Raw genomic sequence first — 17054 nt, 5'->3', positions numbered from 1 at the left:
ATCAAGCAGTTCATAGATGAAGATGTTCCGGGGAGTTCCTGCTCTTGGCCCCTCTGGAGCTTTCCTTTCTCCTCCACTCTGTAATTCTTTGTTTCAAACCATTCCATAATAGGCAGTTACTTTGTCCATACTTCTATATTACTTAGGCGATCCCTCGTAGCTCGAGGACGATGGTCTTCCATCTTGGGGGTGGGTTCTTAGGTGGCTGAAGAGCCCTATTCTTGACCCGCATGTTCTCCCTTCCGCAGTGAGGACATCGGTTTCCAGGTGGAAGGCGGTCCCGGTCGGGGTTGGCTTGACGCACCTTCTTCCTCTTGGCACGTTTCTCCCTCAAGCCCTCCGTTCGTGCCTCTTCGAACTCCGCAGCACTGCCGGTCACAGCTGACCTCCAGTTGGTGCGCTCAAGGGCCAGGGCTTCCCAGTTCTCTCTCAGTGTCTCTGCCACAGTGTTTAAGGTTGGCTTTGAGCCCATCTTTCAATCTCTTTTCCTGCCCAACAACATTACGTTTCCCGTTCTTGAGTTCGGAGTAGAGCAACTGCTTTGGGAGACAATGGTGATCTTTGGGCATTCGGACAACGTGGCCTTTAGTCCAGCGGAGTTGATGGCGTAGGAGCATGGCTTCAATGCTGGTGGTCATTGCTTCCTCAAGCACGCTGACCTTTGTCCGCCTGTCTTCCCAAGAGATTGGCAGGATTTTCCTGAGGCAACGCTGATGGAAACGCTCCAGGAGTTTGGTGTGACGTCTGTAGACCGTCCACGTTTCGCAGGCGTAGAGCAGGGTTGGGAGGAAAATATCTATATATATAAAAGAGTGATGGCATCAGGGCAGTGGACAAAACAACAAAAGTACAGGCCCCGCAACCTCGAAATTTGACAACACAACCCATCATCCACGCCTCCAGGTTGATACAACAAAAAGAAAAGAAAAATAAAGTCCTAATTACAGGGAGAGCAATAATTCTTTTTATCCAATTGCTGCCAGTTTAGAGGGCTAATCTCTGCCCACTTGGTTGCCTAGCAACCAAGGGACAGCCAGGCTTCAGTTAGGGGACAGGCAGATTTAGGCCTCACTTAGGCTTCTTCCACAGATTATCTAATTTGCACTGGATTATATGGCAGTGTAGACTCAAGGCCCTTCCACACAGCTCTATAACCCATTTATAATCTTATATTATCTGCTTTGCACTGGATTATCTTGAGTCCACACTGCCATATAATCCACTTCAGTGTGCATTTTATACAGCTGTGAAGAAGGGGCCTCAGATAATCCAGTTCTGAGCAGATAATATAAGATGAGAAATATACAGCAGAGTCTCACTTATCCAACGTAAACAGGCCGGCAGGATAAGTGAATATGTTGGATAATAAGAAGGGATTCAGGAAAAGCCAATTAAACATCAAATTAGGTAATCGTTATACAAATTAAGCACCAAAACATCATATTATACAACAAATTTGACAGAAAAAGTAGTTCCATGCGCAGTAATGCTATGTAGTATTTACAGTAGAGTCTCACTTATCCAACACTCGCTTATCCAACGTTCTGGATTATCCAACGCATTTTTGTAGTCAATGTTTTCAATATATTGTGATATTTTGGTGCTAAATTCATAAATCCAGTAATTACTACATAGCATTACTGTGTATTGAACTACTTTTTCTGCCAAATTTGTTGTCTAAGATGATATTTTGGTGCTTAATTTGTAAAATCATAACCTAATTTGATGTTTAATAGGCTTATCCTTAATGCCTCCTTATTATCCAACATATTCGCTTATCCAATATTCTGCCGGCCCGTTTATGTTGGATAAGTGAGACTCTACTGTACTGTATTTACAAATTTACCACTAAAATATCACAATGAATTTAAAACACTGACTACAAAAACATTGATTATGAAAAGGCAGACTGCGTTGGATAATCCAGAACATTATATACGTGAATGTTGGATAAGTGAGATTCTACTTTAATATGAAATAATTACTGGGATAGAATTTTTCCTAATTGCAGCATTCATACTTGCCTCCAACAAACAAAAAAAACCAATCAGAAACATTGTATATTCACAATTTTTAGGAAATAATATCCCCTGATGGCGCAGCGTGTTAAAGCGCTGAGCTGCTGAACTTCTGGACTGAAAGGCCGCAGGTTTGAATTGGGGGAGCGGAGAGAGCCAGTTAGGGTTAGCCACTGTTAGCCCCAGCTTCTGCCAACCCAGAAGTTCGAAAACATGCAAATGTGAGTGCATCAATAGGTACTGCTCCGGCGGGAAGGTAACGCTGCTCCATGTAGTCATCCCACATGACCTTGGAGGAGTCTACGGACAACGCCGGCTCTTCGGCTTAGAAATGGAGATGAGCACCAACCCCCAGAGTCAGACACGACTGGACTTAATGTCTGGGGAAAACCTTGACCCTTGACCTTAACTACCACCAATTCCCCAATACTTTATTTCCCAGACCACCAGACTTCGCCACAGCAACGCGTGGCCGGGCACAGCTAGTACTTTATAAATTGCTAACCTACAACCAGGCCACCAGTATATTCCCTATTCTAAAAGTTTACAGGGCCGAAAACATGCCTGTATTATCCTATGGGGCAGAACTGTGGGGTCAAATGAAGGTAGCCTTCTGGAACAGACACAGGGCTGCCTCTTAAGGACAATACTTGGAACAGACAAAAACACCTTGGTCCAAGCACTGACAGCAGAACTTGGGGTCCATACTATCCAGTCTCAGGTTCTGATGTTGTTTAATGTGTTGTCGAAGGCTTTCATGGCCAGGATCACAGGGTTGTTATATGTTTTCCAGGCTGTCTGGCCATGTTCCAGAAGTATTCTCTCCTGACGTTTCTCCCACATCTATGGCAGGTGTGTTCAGAGGTTGTGAGGTATATGGAGAAACTAAGCAAGGATTGTTTATATATCTGTGGAAAGTCCAGGGCGAGAGAAGAACTCTTTGTCAGTTGGAGGCCAGTGTGAATGTTGTAATTAATCACTTTAATTAGCATTGAATAGCTTCATCTCCTGGCTTCTTCCTGCCTGGGGGCATCCTTTCTTCAGAGTCGTTAGCTGTCCCTGGTTGATTCATGTCTGGAATTTTTGTTTTCAGAGTGTTGCTTCCCATCTACTGTTCTGATATTTGAGTTTTGTAATACTGGTAGCCAGATTTTGTCGTTTTCATGGTTCCCTCCTTTCTGATGAAGCTGCCCACATGCTTGTGGATTTCAATGGCTTCTCTGTGTAGTCTGACGTGATAGTCGTTGGAGAGGTCAAGCATTTCTGTGTTCTCAAATAATATCCTGTGTCCAGGCTGGTTCATCAAGGGCTCTGCTATGGCTGATTTCTCTGGTTGAGTGAGTCTGCCGTGCCTTTCATGTTCCTTGACTCGTGTCTGGGCAATGCTGCTGAGTGTGGTGGTCCCTGTGTAGACTTGTCCACAGCTGCATGGTATCCAGTAGACTCCTCCAGAGGAGAGAGGATCCCTCTTGTCCTTCGCTGACCGTAGCATTTTTTGCTTCTGTGTCTTGGTGACCTCCTGGCCCACCCAGGCCAGACCTCCCTGTCGGCGGTGCCCCCCCTCCCCCCCATCTCCTTCAAGGTGGAGCCATTTCCTTCAAGGATACCGTCCGTCCATCTTGCCCTTGGTCGGCCCTTCTTCCTTCTTCCTCCCCTTTTCCCCAGCATCACTCCAAGGTCTCCTGTCTTCCCATGATGTGGCCAAAGTCCTGGATCTTTTCCTCTCGTATCCTTCCCTCCAGTGAGCAGCCATTGGGCATTATTTCCCGGAGGATGGACTGGGGGGATCTCCTTGCCAAGGTCCAAGGCACGCTCAGGATTTTCCTCCGACACCAGGGTTCAAAAGCGCCTCTCTTCCTTCCCTCGCTCAGTCAGCCTTCCTTATGGTCCATAGGTTACTATGGGGAAGACCATTGCTTTCACTATGCGGACCTTCGTTGCCGGTGGGATGGCTCGGCTCTTCACTGTTTTCTCATCGAGGTTGGCCATTGCTCTCCTCCCAAGAAGGAAACTCCTTCTGATTTCCTGGCTGCAGTCTGCGTCTGCCGTGATCTTTGTGCCTAGAAATATAAAGTCTGTCCCTGCCTGTTTGCCAGTTATCAATCGGTCTGGTTGTCATCCTCTGGGTTTTCTTGATGTTTAACTGCAGCCCGGCTTTTGCACTCTCTTCTTTCTTTCCCCTCGGTGATAAGGCTCTTCAGCTCCTCCTCGCTTTCAGCCATCAACGTGGTATCATCTGCATATCTGAGGCCGTTAATGTTAATATTAGAATCATAGAATCGTAGAATCCTAGAACGGCAGAGTTGGAAGAGACCTCATGGGCCACCCGGTCCAACCCCATTGTGCCAAGAAGCAGGAAATCTCGTTCAAAGCCCCCCCGAGAGATGGCCACCCAGCCTCTGCTTCAAGGCCTCCCAAGAAGGAGCCTCTCTCCACCACACTCCCCTGGGGCAGAGAGAGAGTTCCACTGCCGAACAGCCCTTCTCGCGGTGAGGAAGTTCTTCCTGAGGTTCAGGCGGAATCTCCTTCCCTTCCTGTCCTTTGCAGCCCTTGTCCCATGGCGCCCTGGTCTCCCTCCTCCCTTCCCCTCACATCTTGATCCATGGCTCTCATCATGTCTCCTCTCAGCCTTCTCTCTCTTCTGCAGGCTCAGCATGCCCAGCTCTTTCAGCCGCTCCTCATGGGGATTCTTGTTCTCCAGACCCTTGATCATTTTAGTTGCTCTTCCCTGGATGCTTTCCAGCTTAGAGTCACCCTCTCCCTTCAATTGCAGTGCCCAGAATTGGACACAGTGTGATTCCAGGTCAAGTGGCCTGGCCAAGGAGGAATAGAATAGAGGGGGAGCATGACTTCCCTGGATTCCTCAAGCCCCGCACATACGTCGCATGATGTGTTCTGCGTACAAGTTGAATAGGGAGGGTGAGAGGACACAGCCCTGATGTCCGCACTCCTTTCCCAATCTGGAACCCGTCTCCTGTTCCGTGGTCTGTTCTGACTGTGGCTACTTGGTCTTTAGGCAGATTCCTCAGGAGACAGACAAGGGGACTTGGTCTCCCCAGACCACCAAGAACTTGCCACCGTTTATTATGGTCTACACAGTCAAAGGCTTTAGAATAGTCAATAAAGCAGAAGTAGAGAAACTCCCTGGCTTCCTCCATGATCCAGCATCCGGATATTGGCCATTGGGTCTCTGGTTCCTCTGCCTTTTCTGAACCCAGCTTGGACATCTGGCAACTCTTGCTCCAGTCTTGCTGGAGTCTGTCTTGCAGGATCTTGAGCATTCCCTTATGGGCATGGGAAATAAGGGCCACTGTATGAAAGAGTGAGCATTCTTTAGCATTTCCCTTTTTTGGTATGGGGACATACATTGATTTTTTCCCAACCTGATGGCCATTCTTGAGTTTTCCATATGTTCTGGCATATGGCATGCATCACCTTGACAGCGTCACCTTTCAAGATTTTAACAGTTCAGCTGCGATCCCGTCGTCTCCTGCTGCCTTGTTATTAGCAATGCTTCTTAAGGCCCATTCAACCTCACTCCTCAGGATGTCTGGCTCTAGTTCACTCACCACACCATCAAAACTATCCTCGATATTATTATCCTTCCTTCTGTACATTCTCGCCACCTTCTCTTGAGGAAGGAAAGAGCAAAAAGTTTTCCTTGGTGCTGGAGGGACACCACTCTGGAAAAGATTTTGCCCCTCTTCCACCAGAAAGGGTTAGGGATGGAAGAAAAGACCAATAATGGAAGAGCTTTGTGCAATGCAAACCTACAGATTGCAGTTTTCCCTTCTCCTTTCTTCTCTTTCCCGTCCCACACCTGTTTGGGTCCCTGCGAATATTGCCGTGTTATTAGCAATGCTTCTTAAGGCCTTCTCAACCTCACTCCTCAGGATGTCTGGCTCTAGTTCACTCACCACACTGTCAAAGCCATCCTCGATATTATTATCCTTCCTTCTGTACATTCTCACCACCTTTTCTTGATCTCTTCAGCTTCTGTTAGGTCCCTGCCATCTTTGTTTTTGATCATGCCCATTTTTGCCTGAAATTGTCCTTCCTATTCTATTGCCTTCTTCCACTTCCATGCATTGCTTGTTTAAAAATACACTAGAGTCTCACTTATCCAACACTCGCTTATCCAACGTTCTGGATTATCCAACGCATTTTGGTAGTCAATGTTTTCAATACATCATGATATTTTGGTACTAAATTCATAAATACAGTAATTACTACATACCATTACTGCGTATTGAACTACCTTTTCTGTCAAATTTGTTGTCTGACATGATGTTTTGGTGCTTCATTTGTAAAATCATAACTTAATTTGATGTTTAATATGCTTTTCCTTAATGCCTCCTTATTATCCAACATATTCACTTATCCAACATTCTGCCAGCCCATTTATGTTGGATAAGTGAGACTCTACTGTATATACACACTCCATTTGCGCTCCCCCCCCCCTCTCATCTGTAAGATTGATAAATTTCATAGTATCATAACTTAATTGCTTCACCTGGCAAAGTCTGGAAGCAGTTGAATGACTTTTATTTATTTATTTAATTCAGATATCACTCTTCTCCCCCAGGGGGACCCTGTAATATAAGATGATAATACCGCAGAATATAGGGGGTTTGAAGATAAATATCTTATTTCAATGGCAGAATCAACTTATTTATCTGTGATTAAGAAAACTTTGAGTAGACAAGATGATCAGATCTAAGAAGGCTATACTGAAAGTGTTTGAAGCTTGAACAATATAGTCCTGTTTTAATGTGTTTGATGTTTATATTGATAGTGTATGCAGTGTTTATATAAAAATGTGTTTGTTGTATAAATAATAAAAATGATTTATAAAAGGGGTGATTGCCATATGGTGGAAAGTATTACATGGTGAAAAAAGCCTTTTTTGAAGGATCAGCTGTGGATGCTCCCTTTGAAGTGTCACCTGCCTGTGTGGGGGCTTTTTTCACAACATAATAATTTATTTGAGTGCACATCTGTATGGGCAGGTGATGAGAATTAATTCTTTGGGGGTTTTTTTTTTGGTGTTGTGAATCAAGCTCTATAGCCCCAAGAATTTGGCAAGAATATTATCTTTAGAAAGCCACTTGTATCTTGTTCATATTTGTTGCAATACTAAAAATAATTATAATGAACTATGCAATTCTAAACATGGGTACATGTGGACCATGGGCTTCTTGGTTCTTTTTTTAAAATCTGTATTGCTGCATCTTTTCTTCTTAGGTCACTGCTATCAGTTTTGTTCTTTCAGTTAAATTGCTTAGATTTCCATGTCCCCGCATTTTCCCTTTGCTGCTTCAGATGAACCACCATATTTTAGTAATAATAATAATAATAATATATTTATTTATTTATTGCAGTCTTGACCCATTCTTGATATTTTTGTTGCAGGACAATCCTCCATATGACAAAGGAGCATTCAGAATCGAAATCAACTTTCCTGCAGAGTACCCTTTTAAACCACCAAAGATTACATTTAAAACAAAGATATATCATCCTAACATTGATGAAAAAGGGCAAGTTTGTCTTCCAGTAATTAGTGCCGAAAACTGGAAACCGGCCACCAAAACTGATCAAGGTAAAGGTTTTCAAATGATGAACCCAATTTTCCCAAAAATAGGATTGATTAACTATCTCATACTTTAGGCTGTTGGAAATCAAAATTACCATATATACACAAGTATAGACCGAGTTTTTCAGCCCTTTTTGAAGGCTGAAAAAGTTCCCCTTGGCTAATACTTGGGTGAGGGTCCTGGCAGGAAAGTGTAGGGCTTAAAGACCAGGACCCCTCCATGGTCGCTCTGCTGGTTGCCAACCTTGCCTTCCTGCAAAAGAGAAATTTGAGGCAAGTCTGCTTAGCTCTTTCACTGCCTTTTTTCTCCTTCTTTTCCTCTTCACTTCCTGGACCAAGGCATGCTCCAGGGAGGCTGCATGTTGTCCCTGGACCAAGGCATGCTCCAGGGAGGCTGCATTTGCTTCCTCCCCCCCCCCTTCCCTTCCCCTCCGTTCTCCTGTGTTGTCCCAGCCATACTGGGTGAGAGTCAGGAGGGAAGGGGTGGGGAGCGAGGGGAGTGTAGGCATGCTCCAGAGAATTCTTTCCTCACCCTGAACATTCCACAGATATATAAACACCACTTACTGATTGATTCTTGTCTGGAATTCCCCTGCTTTTTGAGTCTTGCTCCTTATTTACTGTTATGATTGTAGAGTTTTTAAATACTGGGAGACAGACTTTGTTCATTTTCATGATTTCCTGCTTTCTGTTGAAATTGTTCACCTGCTTCTTGTGGATTTCAAGAGAAAGCATGCTCCATGCAGGTAAGAATAGAGTAGGAAGAGAACCCCAAAGGCCATGTAGTCCAACCCTCTCCCGCTCCCATGCAGGAAAACCACAATAAAAGCTAACAAAGGTGGCAAGCCCAGCCTATGATGATGATGATGATGATGATGATGATGATGATGTGATGATGTAGAAAGAGACCCCCAAAGGCCATGTAGTCCAGTCCCCACCTCCTTTCATGCAGAAACACTGAAATAAAAGCCCCAAAATGTGCCATCCCAGTTTCTAATAATACACTTCATTTTTTCTGCCAAAGTGGAGTCTCTTGCATTTGTCCCTGTTGAGGTTCGTTTTGTTAGTTTCGGCCAATCATCTCTCTAGTCTGTCAAGATCGTTTTGGATTCTGCTCCTGTCTTCTGGAGTGTTGGCTCTCCCTCCCAGTTTGGTCCCCTCTGCAAACTGGATGATCGTGCCTTCTGACCCTTCGTCTAAGTCCTTAATCAAGATCCTGAACAGAACCGGGCCCAGGATGGATAAAGAGGAAGCAAAGCAAGCACTCAGGAAGAAAGGAAAGGAAAGGAAAGGAAAGGAAAGGAAAGGAAAGGAAAGGAAAGGAAAGGAAAGGAAAGGAAAGGAAAGGAAAGGAAAGGAAAGGAAAGGAAAGGAAAGGAAAGGAAAGGAAAGGAAAGGAAGGAAGGAAGGAAGGAAGGGGCAGAGACCATTTTTATTTTTGAAATTTACCAGTTGCTTCTGCATTTCTCACCCTCGGCTTATACTCAAGTCAATAAGTTTTCCCAGTTTTTTGTGGTAAAATTAGGTGCCACGGCTTATATTCAGGTCAGCTTATACTCGAGTATATATGGTACATTCTTAAGTTTGTATATGCCTTTTTGCTTTCTTTTCTGCTTTCCACCACTTTTAACTTCAATTTTATAACTCGTTTCAGAAATATTCTAAATAATCCTGAAGAACTGGATTGTTCACATTAGAATGATAAACCTATATTAGAATTGCCTATTAGCAAATAAAATTTTAAAATCATGTGGTATGCAAAAGGTATTTTGTATTGGAAGTTACTTCAGCTTCCTCTGACAGGCAAGCTTTCCAACTAATCAATTTGCTTGTAGGTATAGACTTTTATTGACCTTGAAAGGGTATTTGATTCATATCCAAGGGATTCCCCATGTCACAAAATTAATTGCACTGTCGTTTTATGTATGAAACCTAGATAACACTGTTAAAAAGCAGGTTAGAGTTAAAAATATAATAATAACAAGTACTTCACCACCAATTAACACTATGCTAACAGTTCCATGCACACTGATAGACAGGATGCTTTGTTCTTCAGCATCATCAATACTAACAGAGGAAAAGAAGGCTGTAAGCAGAGGCATCGGTGCGATTAAGGATCCTGATGCTATCATGGACTGAATGACCAAAGGAGCCTGTTCCTAATGTGTCCCTCAGTGTTCTATTTCACTTCAGGGAATAAAAAATAATAATTTATAACTTGGGCTATCCCTTTAAAGCCCTCACAGGTCCTTCTTCAACAATCACACAGTCGTTTCCAACCCTTCGTGACCTCATGGACCATCCCATGCCAGAGCTCCCTGTCGGCCACCGCCTCCCCCAGTTCCTTCATGCCAGTCACTTCAAGGACACCATCCATCCATCTTGCCCTTTGTCAGCCTCTCTTCCTTTTTCCTTCCATTTTCCCCACAATCATGATCTTTTCCAAGCTTTCCTAAGGACCCCACCACTTCCATTCACTTCCACTGAACAGTTCTGGACCTGCCTATCTTCGTGACCGCGTTGTCCCCTATGAACCCACCCGGTCGCTGAGATCTTCCGGGGAGGCCCTCCTCTCGCTTCCGCCCTCCTCACAACTGTGTTTGGTGGGGACGAGAGAGAGAGAGAGAGGGGGGGGGGGCCTTCTCGGCCATTCCGACTCTGGAACTCCCTCCCCAGGGAGATTAGGATGGCTCCCTCTCTATCCTCCTTCAGGAAACAACTGAAGGCTTGGATGTTTCGGCAGGCCTTCGGTCAGACAGTCATTAACTAATCGGCCCCAGATGGTATTATCTGGTATTTTATTAGGTCCTTAGTTTTATTATCTATGCATTTTATCTCATCATTGTATTCTTGCATAGATGTTTCAGTTCCTCCATCTATGTAGACGACAGAACTGTATTTGGTCGTTGACTGATATTATTAACTATTATATATATATATTGTATTTTGTTTTTATTTTGTTATACTGTGAATTGTATGTATGTTGTTTTTGTTTAATTATGTTGTTGGGCCTCTGCCCTATGTAAGCCGCCCCAAGTCCCCTTGGAGAGATGGTGGCAGGGTATAAATAAAGTATTATTATTAGTAGTATTAGTATTATTCCACTCCATGGACCATATCCTCCGTGTTGGTTAAGATCAGATCCAGAATAACTAATCCCCTTGTTGCCTCTTCCAACTTCTGGACCATAAAATTGTCTGCAAGGCAAGCGAGGAATTTGTTGGACTTAGAATCCTAGAATCCTAGAACGGCAGAGTTGGAAGAGACCTCATGGGCCACCCGGTCCAACCCCATTGTGCCAAGAAGCAGGAAATCTCGTTGAAAGCACCCCCGAGAGATGGCCACCCAGCCTCTGCTTCAAGGCCTCCCAAGAAGGAGCCTCTCTCCACCACACTCCCCTGGGGCAGAGAGAGAGTTCCTGCTCTTTAAGCCGCTCCTCATGGGGATTCTTGTTCTCCAGACCCTTGATCACTTGAGCCTCCCTCATCCTCTGGACGCTTTCCAGCTTAGAGTCACCCTCTCCCTTCAATTGCAGTGCCCAGAATGGGGCACAGTGGGATTCCAGGTCAAGTGGCCTGGCCAAGGAGGAATAGACTTCCCTGGACCTAGACGCTATTCCCCTCTTGATGCAGGACAGAATCCCGTTGGCTTTCTTAGCCGCCGCACCACATTCCTGGCTCATGTTCCCCTTCCTCCCCACGAGGACTCCAAGGTCTTTTTCGCACACACTGCTGTCAAGCCAGGCATCGCCCCCCATTCTGTGTCTTTGATTTCCATTTTTTCTGCCGAAGTGAAGTATCCTGCATTTGTCCCTGTTGAACTTCATTTTGTGAGTTTCGGCCAATCATCTCTCTAGTCTGTCAAGATCGTTTTGGATTCTGCTCCTGTCTTCTGGAGTGTTGGCTCTCCCTCCCAGTTTGGTCCCCTCTGCAAACTTGATGATCGTGCCTTCTAACCCTTCGTCTAAGTCGTTAATAAGGATGTTGAACAGAACCGGGCCCAGGACGGAGCCCTGCGGCACTCCACTTGTCACTTCTTTCCATGATGAAGACGACGCATTGGTGAGCACCCTTTGGGTTCGTTCGCTTAGCCAATTGCAGATCCACCTAACCGTAGTTCTGTCTAGCCCACATTTTACTAGTTTCCTTGCCAGAAGGTCGTGGGGGACTTTGTCGAAGGCCTTACTGAAATCCAGGTCGGCTACATCCACAGCATTCCCTGTATTGACCCAACTCGTAACTCTGTCGAAAAAAGAGATCAGATGAGCCTGGCATGACTTGTTTTTGGTAAATCCGTGTTGACTATTAGCAATGACTGCATTTGTTTCTAAGTGTTTGCAGACCACTTCCTTAATGATCTTTTCCAGAATCCTGCCTGGTATCGATGTGAGGCTGACCAGACATTGGTAATTGTTTGGGTCGTTCTTTTTTCCCTTCTTGAAGATAGATCGGGACCACATTCGCCCTCCTCCAATCTGCCGGGACTTCTCCCGTTCTCCAAGAACTCTCGAAGATAATTGCCAGTGGTTCTGAAATAACTTCCGCTAATTCCTTCAATACTCTTGGATGTAGCTGATCTGGCCCTGGGGACTTGAATTCGTTTAGAGAGGCCAGTGGTCCTGGACAGCTTGTTTCCCTATTTGGGGTTGGATTTCCCCCAATCCTTCGTCCATTCCGTGTTGCTGAGGTTGAAGATGGCTTTCTTTTTCTGAGAAGACCGAGGCAAAGAAGGCATTGAGCAGTTCTGCCTTTTCCCTGTCCCCTGTCGCCATCACCCCATCTTCTCCTTGCAATGGCCCTATCGCCTCCTTGTTCTTCCTTTTTCTACCTGCATGAGCAGAAAAGCCTTTTTTGTTGTTTTTTATGTCCCTGGCAAGCCTGAGCTCATTTTGCGCTTTAGCCTTGCAAACCTTTTCCCTACAGGACTTGGCTATACGTTTGAATTCTTCTTTGGTGATTTCTTCCCCTTTCCACTTCTTGTGCATGTCACTTTTGCATCTTAGCTCGGTTAGAAGTTCTTTGGACATCCATTCTGGCTTCTTCGCACTTGTCTTATTTTTCTTCTTTGTTGGCACTGTTTGCATTTGCGCCTTGAGTATTTCACTTTTGAAAAACTCCCATCCATCCTTAACTCCCTTGTCAGCTCTCTTAAAGTCCAGAATGCGTGTTTGACTTGTCTTAGTTTCAGCCTTCCTTTGTATCACAAACTGCAGGAGCACATGGTCACTTGCCCCTAAGGATCCGACCACTTCAACTGTGTTGATCAGGTCTTCCACATTTGTTAAGATTAGATCAAGAGTAGCCGATCCCCTTGTTGCCTCTTCTACCTTCTGGACCATAAAACTGTCTGCAAGGCAAGTGAGGAATTTGTTGGACTTTGTACTCTTGGCCGAGTTTGTTTTCCAGCAGATATCGGGATAGTTGAAATCGCCCATGACTACTATATCTCTTCTTGGTGCCTGTTTGGTCAGCTGCTGACAGAAGGCTTCATCAAGTTCTTCATCTTTGTTCGGAGGTCTGTAGTAGACACCCACGACGAGATCTTTTTGAGTCCCGGTTCCCTTGATTCTCATCCAGATGCTTTCCCGGATGCTTATCCAGATGTTTTCCGGATTACAGTCTTGCATTTCTTCTGCAACGTAACTGTTTTTGACATATAAAGCTACTCCCCCTCCTCTCCCCTTTGTTCTATTTCTGTGAAAGAGGTTATAGCCCTCAATGGTTAAATTCCAGTGATGGGAGTCATCCCACCAGGTTTCAGTGATGCCTATGACATCGTATGTATGGTGTTGTGCTAAGAGTTGGAGTTCGTCTTGCTTATTTCCCATGCTCTGAGCATTGGTGTAAAGACATGTAAGCCCCTGTGACCTCCCCTTGAGCTGTTTATTTGGGATTATTGTGCTTTCCGTACTTGGTCCTTGCTGTGTTTGTGCAGCCCTCCGTTTAGCCTTTTGGCGGTTCCCTGTAGTCGTGGGTAATATAGTGTTCGCCAGGCTGTTGTTCCCCTCCCCCAGTGGATCTAGTTTAAAGTGTGCCTGATGAGGTTTGTCAGTCTGTGTGCAAAAAGATGTTTTCCTACTTGTGTGAGATGCACCCCATCACTTGCCAGTACTATTGGCAAAGTTTGCTTTCCAACAAATATCAGAAGAGTTGAAATCCCCATTACCATTATGTTTCTTCTTTCTGCATGTTTGGTTATCTGGTCAAGGAAGGATACTTCCAGTTCTTCTGCCTGGCTTGGAGGTCTGTAGTAGACCCCCACAACTGCATCTTTTCCAGTCTTTGTTCTCTTAATTCTTATCCAGATGCTCTCATCCTGGTTTCCAGGACTGAGGTCTTGCATCTCTTCATAGGTGTAAATATTTTTGAAATATAATGCTACTCTACCCCCTATCTTGTTTGGTCTATTTCTCCAAAATAGGGTATACCCCTCCATTAATGCTTTTTAAAAACATAATTAACTTTGATTGGACAGTAATCTGTTGAATGAAATAAATTGATTGTCTATGCAAATAAAAATAAAAAAATAAAAAGGTATGAAAATCCATTATGTATCTTGTACAGTTTAAAAATATCAATTTTGAAATAGGTAGATGGCCATACTCATTTCCTATGAATTCCTAGATGGTTCAGTGCAGACATCAGCTGCAGGAAAGATTAAATTCTTTTACCACAGTTCACAACACACAAAAGTTACAGTTAATTGATGTTCTAAATATGTAGTGTTGTTTCTTCACTTGATAGAAGTCCATAAGGCAGAAAAATTTACACCTGTCTATAAATGTTAGGCAGTTTGTTTAGAACTTTTTTACAAGGAAGTAGAACTGTCCTTATTTCAGATTTATTTTTGTTCTTCTATAAACTCACAGAAATTGATGCTAGGAGAGACAATGATTTGATCAAGGTTACACTTGGAGTGATCTATGTCTCAGTGAGATTTTTAAAATCCAGATGATGCCAATTTTTTGTAGTCCACGCACACATAGTTTAGAACAGCAGTTTAGAGGTCAACCGTTTATGAGTTTGGGAAGTTATTGGCTTGTTTACTAAGGTAATGTCTAAGTATTTGCTTATTTATTTATTTTGGTGCAGATGTAAAACAAAATGTCTCCTAATCTGTCAATTTATCCTGTTTTTCATGGTAGTAATCCAGTCCCTCATAGCACTGGTGAATGATCCTCAGCCTGAGCATCCACTTCGAGCTGACCTAGCTGAAGAATACTCTAAAGACCGTAAAAAATTCTGTAAGAATGCAGAAGAGTTTACAAAGAAATATGGTGAGAAGCGACCAGTGGACTAAAAAAATCTGAAGTACAGTTAGCAATGTGTGTGAGAAGACCTGGAGCAGTACATTTCAGACACACCACAAACAGGACTCTGGAAAATTGACAAGTGCCACCTCCCATTGTTAGCTTATGGCTTTACTAACTTTCTACAGTTTCTTAATCAAAAGTGGTCTAGGTAATCTGTAAAAATATTAAAAATTCAAGAAATTCTAGAACTGCTTTCTTTGTTTAAAATCATTGCTTCGTATACTAACAGAGGCTGTATCTTTTTTCCTTTTTAGAATTTTTAAAAATATATTAGACCTATAATTTTCCCTGGGACATTCTAAAGGATTTAACTATTATTTCTTATTTTCCTTTCCATTCCATTTTTTCTTTTCTTCATTCCCCTTAAAAACACTGATATCTTTACAAAAATTAAATTGCTAAAGCAAAAAAAAAAGAGAGAGAAAGAAAAAGAATCAGATTGTCCAGTCTCTTTTAAATGTTGCAATCTACAATTTGGAACTTAGTCCTTGATTTCTCATAAGACAATAAATCCAAAACATGTACTCTATAAAATTAGAATTGATTTCCATTGTTAGGTACAACTGTTCTGATTTACTTTAGTATATTTTATTAAATGGGAAACTCAAAGCTATGTGTGCTTGAAAAATCAATATGCTTCTGAGAATTGTTGAAAAAGCAAAGAAACGGGATTTAATTTTTAAAAAAATATTATTTGTACTAGCTATGCAGGGTCTAGAATAATCATTATTCAGTATAGCATTGAATATTCATATTTGAGAATTTCACACTAAAGAACAAGATGTACCAACATGGAAAACGGAAGTTCCCCATCTTATCCCCACTTGTGAGAAAGAGTTACAGAATGAATACTGGAAATTTTAATTTCAAAAATTAGATTTCTAGTCATTTGAATACATATCTCTATCAAATTACCTTTCTCTTTCTTACTTTCCTCTAATAGTTTACTGAATTGTTAAAAACATAGGAATTTGTTTATCTAATTGTTGAAAATCCAAGAAATTTCCATTAAGCTGTAAGTGGCCAACAAATGCTATGTTGATCATATTTATAAAATATTTTTATGAAACTAGATGTTCTAGAATTAGATGTTAATAAATTTCATTTCAGTCACATGACTTCTGTTGCAAGTAAATTGCAGTTAATATTTTTATATTTTATTAATAATATTTTAAGCTTTAAGCATAAACAAATTTCTGGAGTTCTTGTCTGATTCAAGAAAACATTTGACCCCTATAGAATATTAAGAAACAAAGGAGGACATATTATAATTTTCAGAAATTTATGTTAATAAATCTTTCCATACAGATAGATGGCTATATAAAATCTAGAAGTATAATTGTAATTGCCACCTTGTGATGTTAGCAGGTCATCAGAATGACTATGAATTCTGTTTTGTATAGCCGTCTTCCATACTGAAAAGTTGGATTTAAATCCATGGAAATAATACACTCTGTTTAAAGATGCTTCATAATCCAACATATAATATTTCTTTTAGAAAATCCTTTTTATATCTTGGATGTGAAGGATCTCTATTTTAAGTGTTCTTATGCAATTTTTTGGTAAATGATTAAAAGTGGAGGAAGGGTTGATGGATAGCACTGCCAGTTAGCAAAATTTTCAGGTGTTGTGTTTTCATATACAGAAAGTTGGTTTGATTTATACCATGCTCACACAAATTCAAAATAAACAGAAATTCCACATGTTAGCTGTCAGTCTCGTGTATGTATATCCTACATATCCTACTAGGAATCATGTTTATTTACTCATCTGTCACTTGCATCTGTTGGTGTGGTAATCTTTTTTTCATACCCTATTCTATACTTATTAGTCATTCTTGTTTGTTTCAAAGTACAAAATCTAGCTATCTGCCTCTTTGTATGTAGATAAATACTTTTCAATATCTTTTCAATTGAAAATCTCACAGAGCAAACTGCATATGTATGAACTGAAGCTCTGAAAAAAAGGAACAGGCAAATGTAAGTAATCAAAATAACTGCTATTAAAAGGTCAAACCTGTTCAGTGTTGATGCATAAAAAAGATATGTGGAATGTGAAAGAGAAACTAATATTTCCCTCTTATAATACCCAGGTTGTTTACCTGTAGCTGCAGTTCTTTGAGTAGTCCTCT

The 17054-nt window shown here is 42.3% G+C and overlaps 1 protein-coding gene across 4 annotated transcripts in view; it reads left to right on the top strand.

Moving 5' to 3' along the window:
• Positions 1-16631, top strand: part of LOC134292958 (ubiquitin-conjugating enzyme E2 L3) — a 56248-nt gene extending 39617 nt beyond the window's left edge. For all 4 annotated transcript variants that reach the window (XM_062958867.1, XM_062958869.1, XM_062958866.1 and 1 more), the window contains 2 exons: positions 7431-7617; positions 14756-16631. In XM_062958867.1, the coding sequence (XP_062814937.1) occupies positions 7431-7617; positions 14756-14910 (342 nt within the window). In that variant the 3' untranslated portion in view covers positions 14911-16631. The remainder of the gene's footprint in view (positions 1-7430; positions 7618-14755) is intronic.
• Positions 16632-17054: the final 423 nt, after the last annotated feature.

The sequence above is a fragment of the Anolis carolinensis genome, chromosome Y, assembly GCF_035594765.1.
Source record: "Anolis carolinensis isolate JA03-04 chromosome Y, rAnoCar3.1.pri, whole genome shotgun sequence".
Classification (NCBI taxonomy): domain Eukaryota; kingdom Metazoa; phylum Chordata; class Lepidosauria; order Squamata; family Dactyloidae; genus Anolis; species Anolis carolinensis.
The sequence above is the reverse complement of the archived record's forward strand: the minus strand, read 5'-3'. Positions and strand labels throughout refer to the sequence as shown.